At 35.8% G+C, this 6,290-nt stretch overlaps 1 protein-coding gene across 1 annotated transcript in view; it reads right to left on the bottom strand.

Moving 5' to 3' along the window:
• Window positions 1-272: 272 nt before the first annotated feature.
• The window catches only part of LOC149082964 (cell adhesion molecule Dscam1-like), a 148,451-nt gene continuing 142,433 nt past the window's right edge, over window positions 273-6,290 (bottom strand). The window contains exons 24-27 of the mRNA XM_089236011.1: window positions 2,565-2,681; window positions 2,153-2,205; window positions 1,369-1,453; window positions 273-532 (exon numbers count right to left, since the gene is read on the bottom strand). Of these exons, the coding sequence (XP_089092137.1) occupies window positions 516-532; window positions 1,369-1,453; window positions 2,153-2,205; window positions 2,565-2,681 (272 nt within the window). The 3' untranslated portion in view covers window positions 273-515. The remainder of the gene's footprint in view (window positions 533-1,368; window positions 1,454-2,152; window positions 2,206-2,564; window positions 2,682-6,290) is intronic.

Genomic DNA, 6,290 nt, shown 5'->3' with positions numbered 1-6,290 from the left:
TTAAAAACATTTTTTTTATTGATTTGCGTTTATTTTATATCAAAATAAAATTTGAATTACTTTAATTAATTAATTTGTTCTGATATCTTTCGTAGGACCATTTGAGTTCGATGCACATTTCTTTACCTCAGGTATTAACTTGGAAAAATAGAATCCTTAAAAACCAACTAAAATCGTTAAAAATGAGGTGCACGTATGTTTACCTCTGGAGAATATGGCGAACGTTAATTTAACGTGTAAGCAATGAAGTCGTGAAATAATTGTCTCAGAAAACACAACAAAAATATTTATTCATTTATTCTGTACAAAAACGTCCAATGGTTTTTCACTCCTATTTCTCTTTTTTTCTTTCGTAACTTGACATAGTCCGTGAAATGAGCATGTAATATGTACAAAATACATTATATTTGGCGAATGAATAAGGTGAATTAACATCGAAGTCATCACAGAGGGGAAATCATATACATATATTTCTTCTTTTCATTTCTTCATTTTCAACTCTGAAGCTCTTTCCGTCATGTACTGCCGCCATCTTAGGACGGAAAAAGAAAATTATAATTATTCAATTATAACAAATTAACAAATTATAATTTTATAGATATAATTATTAAATAATAAGGAACTAATGAGTTCATGATGGCTGATTCATTCCATCGATGCTGACATGTTAGTTGAGTGACCCCTTATAACTGGTGCATCGTGATATGCGATTTCGTTGTAAGCGGGCTCGACCGCACTTATTTCATTTAGGGATTTACTGGATAAGTTCATATATACAAGAAAAGCAAAAATATGCCTTTTAAATGAATGATGTGGTCTTGTTTTTTTCCCATTAAAGCTAGGATTCATTAAGAAAGCTTTGTATTACTTTATATGAACGTTTTTGCTTGTCAGAAGTGATGCAAATGACGAAATATGGAAATGATAAGGCGTTGTTTTAGCGTTAAAAATGTTTAAAAAAATTTAAAAAAAAGCAATTCAGTCACCATTTTGAGAGAAGACGACAAGAGATTACGAAACTTATTTTTTTGTCTCGTAAATATGCAAATATAAGTTGAGTGTTCACTATTGTTAATATTGAATTTTTTCCCTTGTCTCTTACGATCGAATTTCCATTTGTGATGAATATTCATTATGTCCTTAACGAAGTAGAAACTACATTATGTGTTTAACGTGTGAAGTCTTATAAAGCCTTTGGGATAGGAGTTTTGGGTGAAATATCATCATGTATCGCTCATGATGAGACACAAGAGTGTATATTCATGAAAAATATATTTTATACGTTTTTTTTTATCTCGTTCATGACCAAATACATTATATATGTATATTGAGTATGTGATCAACATTTTAGATTAGTCGTAGACTCACCCGGCAAAATCGTTTTATGCTGAGTGGATACGTGGAGTGGCCTTGTTGGTCCTCGCTTTATTGTTGCGAATAAACCATCTGATACCTGAGTAATGCAAAGTATTAAAACACTATCTTATTAACTTAAACACACACACTATCGTATTATTATCTAAAGCAGCGCCTTTCAAATTTCCTGTCTAGTCGGAGCTGCTGTAACAATTCGAATGTTCTGCAAAACCCTTGAAATAACATTGATATCATAGGGACCTAATGAAATAAAATTTATGTTCTAATGAACCTTTGAAATACGATGAGTAGATAACAGGGCGTATGGTCGAACCGTGAATTAGGAAACGTGTCTGAATAACGTGCAGAACTCGGATATGTTATTCATGTTGCATGGGGTTGTATGGCTATAAAAATAAAGAAAAAATAATAATAAACTACCAGAATTATATAAATTTTCGCGTATTAAATACGCAATAAACTTTCTGTCTAAAAATAATTCCGGAACACTTCGATATGTGTCTGAGATGTAAAGTGGGGTGCGTCCGGTCCTTCAGTTACCAATGCCTAAAAATATTTCAGATCTACGAACATACATTATATTAATTCCCGTTTAATGTTCCTATTGGCTAGCGTCAGCTTGAAACAACGAAACCGACTCTAATCAAAAAGAAGAAAAATGGGATACATCATTCACATCTCTGGTGCTATTTTGCAAGTTATTTCATTCATGTGTCCGTGAGCAATTAAATTTGAGATAGATAATCGGGATAAACATAGCTAGAGATTAAATTACCTGTCTGCCATTACTATCGCACATGTAAGGCTCGGCGTAGTCTCCCTTTTTAACTGCATATAAGGGAAATAAATAGAATCAACATTCACGTAATTTAAAGTAGTTTCAATACATAAAACAGCGTACGAAACTTTCATGTTATTCAACACGGTGTTTACGAAGTCAGCTAGGATAAGTATTACAAAAACGTAATCCCATGGAAATTATAAATTAAGTAAAGAACAGTAACTCCTTTTAATCGAACATACAATATCACTCAAAGAGTTCCATGCACCTTTTTCATATTCAATTTAGAAACTTATATGAATTTTTTTTGAGAAAGTGTGTTATGTTTACATGTTGATTGAGAGAAAGAAGCTTTATAATTCCATTTGGATAAGGATTTTAATTTTGAAAGTGAATGAATAATTACCGGCCGGGACAGAATAGTGGGACGAATTCTTTGTCTGAGGTGAGTAAATGCTTTTTTTGCTACTGATATCGCTCATCATCAAAGAATCGGACGTCGATTTTCTCTGACTACCGTAATCTGAAATATAAACATATATATATATATATACACACACACATTACTCTAATAATTATAATAATTTCACCATCTAGGTCGGAATATTCCTATAACTTATTTACCAAACCTATTCACTTCTCGGGAAAAAACTGCTATTGAAGATCATAGGATTCTTTATTATACCTGTAGCTCATTCCGACAACCCCTTCTCCTCGTTCACTCCAATGTCACCTTACAGGCGATATCACCCACTTTGGAACACTGATATCAAGATGAACAATCCAAAAATTTGAATTATGACTGGGAAATTCCTGTTGTTCATTTGACCCTTTTTGCGGCAATGACGAGATATCTCGCCTCCACAATAGCCTCTTATTTTAGCATTCACAAGCTCAGATACTTCGTAATGTTGATTTCTCAATAGAAAACGTTTCTTTTTACCGTTTGCGCCTGCTGAAAGATATAACATTTTGAAGACATATTTAGTGATCCCAATTGGTGCTTAAAGGGTTAATAGTATTATTCTGAAGTAGATTACACCCATTCTTCCACGTCTTTAGATCCAATTCGCCCTATATTTACTACTATTTCAAAATATGTGAGTATAAAAATGATACATACTTTTAATCTCTTATTTTTAAGCATACAATTTGATGATTTGGAGTTCACGCGCCTTTTCATTTCGAAATCGATTACAATATAAAAGTACTGTTTTACTATACTATTCTCTGTGGGGGAGAATACACTTCCTCCCTATATTTTCTTTGTTGTTCTTCAAATCGGGGAGAACCACGGTCGATCGCCATGAGCAATTTATCGAATGAGTTATGCTGGAATTGAATGAACTTGACAGTCTGAGTGCTTATCTAGTATTATGTGCGAATTATAGTGCTTCTACCTATTTAACAAACTGCGGTTTAAGTGTTGTGATTAAATATTTGTATCGTTGAAATTCTGTAGCTTTCTGTATCGAGACTATACTTCCTACTACTGTTTACGGAAAGTTGATCCACGACATTTCGCCTCTATAGCACGTTTCGCCGCTGCCTTTTCTGACCCATTCATACGGCCACTCACTCAATGGCATATACACACAGTTGGTAATCACACTACTATTATTTTATCACACACCAACTGTGTGTGTGTCATATCACAATGCAACAATTTACTACCGATCGAAAAAAGTTGGAAACGAAGGCACATCTACTAGTGGTCACCTCAGAGTGAGTTGGGAAGAGAACTTGTTATTCATGTTCTTCTCAAGGATCGAACCCTGACGGAGGCCTTCATAGCATAGTAGTAGACGAACATCTTACCACTACGCCACGCGGGCGCTAAGTCATTCATACTACTTCACCAGACAACACCTCTGGCCATTACGCTATATTGCAATTTATCGCCATTAATGAGTTGGAAATGAAAGCACCATCTATCGGTGGTCTTGCCTCACAAGCTTGTTAGGAAAATATCAATATTTTCTCCTGGGTTTGAACTTGGGACCGTGATGCAACCTTCACGTTGGCAGACGAACATCTTAACCACCCGCCACTCGGGCGCAAGTCGTTCATACTGTCACTCACCCACTCGGTTAGGGTCCAAATGTCAGGAGCGAAACGTCCTGGAGACGAATGTTAGAGACACATTTTTTGAATATAATCTACTACATATTAATTTTTTTTCTATTCATCAAGTTTCGGACATATTTCTGTGTCTTATGGTACCACCAAAATTTAAAACTTTATTTTACCACTTAATTTGCGCACTTGTGACCATTTGGATTTTAAGATATTGCGGCGGCTCACGAAAGACTAACCAACAGTCACCAAGTGCGGAGACGACGCGAATCGATGCTTTCTGACTCAATGAAGAATGCTCATTCAACATGCTGTGTGTTATTTAAAACAAATATGTTTTATATCATGAAAGAAATAGTATAAATAAAATTATGATACATATATATATAACGTAATACATTAATCAGCAAGAAGATTATGTGTTGCCTATGATACATCAAATAAGAGCATTGCTGACATATCATTATAGGAAACTTTTCCCAACTGCGACATTACGGAGATGCGGGATTCTTTCAGACATGGGCACAGGATTGAAAATACGCTGATAATTGTAAAATTTCTACATACGTCTATTTGTGTCTACGTCTCCAGAAATTGGAAATTTTTGTCCCTTTATTTAACCTCATTACCAATCATCAGTGCCTTTAGGTTGGAAGAATTTCTTTGGATAACAAATGGGGTTCATCTCTCATCAGGGAACAATAACATACATCATCCAAGAAATGATGGTATAACGTTCTTCATCACAGCAAGCAGAATAAAGTGAGTTCCCATCATTTCCGCGTCAATGGCGAGTGTATTTAAATATCAAGATTCTCCCGGGCGAGATTGATGCTTCGTCGCACATAATTTAAGTTGCTAATCGATGGCCAAATTTTACGCCACAGAAACTGGTGAAGATCATGAAATATTCGTATGCATGTATGGATAGGGGCGCATAATCAATCATTTACGCGGAGTTGCTTCGACGGAAATCTATATCAATATTGATTTTTGCAAGTTATCCGCTGTGATTATACAGGGTGTCCTATAAGTGCTCATGGAGCCTTCATCTCATACACCTTCCGTCGCAGAGGCCCAGTTTCAATTTAAAAAAATGTTCAAAGTAGTTCGAAACAAGCACAACTTTGGCGACATAAATTTGTTAGGGGCCGCACATGCACTCAGGAAAAATTCCGGCATATACCAATTCGTTGGAAATTCCGCAGAGGAATGTGTACGATGTGCATGTACGGTTAAGTAGCGCTGTAGTATATACACCTTTTCTGTACTGAAAGATGGCGTACCACGAAATCACTGCTATCGACTACGACGTGCTGTACGAAATGTAAATGGTTTTCTCGATCATTGATCATTTTTTTCGCAACACGGTAATTTTTATGCACGCGAGGCCTAATGGGACCTACTATTTATTGCCAATTCCGAACGGCACCCTTGTTTTTTTATACTCATCGAGAGGTTGGCGCGCTATCCCCTCGATGGGGGACTCCCTGCGGTAGCAATTTTTTTTTTGTGGTCATGTCGCCTTTGTAGTTGTACCTTGTGTCAGGAAAGTTTTCTGACAAGGACGAACCGGGTATCGAGTTCGCGACGCCTCTAAACATCCTTTGGTACTTTAGGCGAGTATCTTATCGACTTGGACTAACGCGCCCTAAAGCGGCCCGCAAGGACGGAACAGGCGGTTCTCAGGCAGATTTGAAAACGCAATTACTATATAAATAAAATTATACGAGATGAAAACTCTTCAACTGTATGTCAGAAACACAGATGATATAAGCGTTGATTTAAACAAAAAATTAGAACCATATACAATGAATCGATATGGACTCTTTGAAAAGACTTTTTTCAAATATATTACTTTTAATATATGAAAACACTATCTCAATTTTTATTCTGAACATGGGGACCTTTCGTTGGTTCAGGTTAAGAAACACTGATCTAGATGCATTTCATGTAGTTTGTTAACGTGGTGCTACCTATCCCAGAATTCCAATTATTTGTCTTTCTTGTATATAAAAAATCCGTCTCTTTCAGAAGTCTGAAGGTGCAACCAGCA

This window comes from Pholcus phalangioides, unplaced genomic scaffold, assembly GCF_987345545.1.
Source record: "Pholcus phalangioides strain wild (caught in Gottingen) unplaced genomic scaffold, Ppha-v1.0 ptg000009l_1, whole genome shotgun sequence".
Classification (NCBI taxonomy): domain Eukaryota; kingdom Metazoa; phylum Arthropoda; class Arachnida; order Araneae; family Pholcidae; genus Pholcus; species Pholcus phalangioides.
This window is presented reverse-complemented; position numbering and strand designations above follow the sequence as displayed.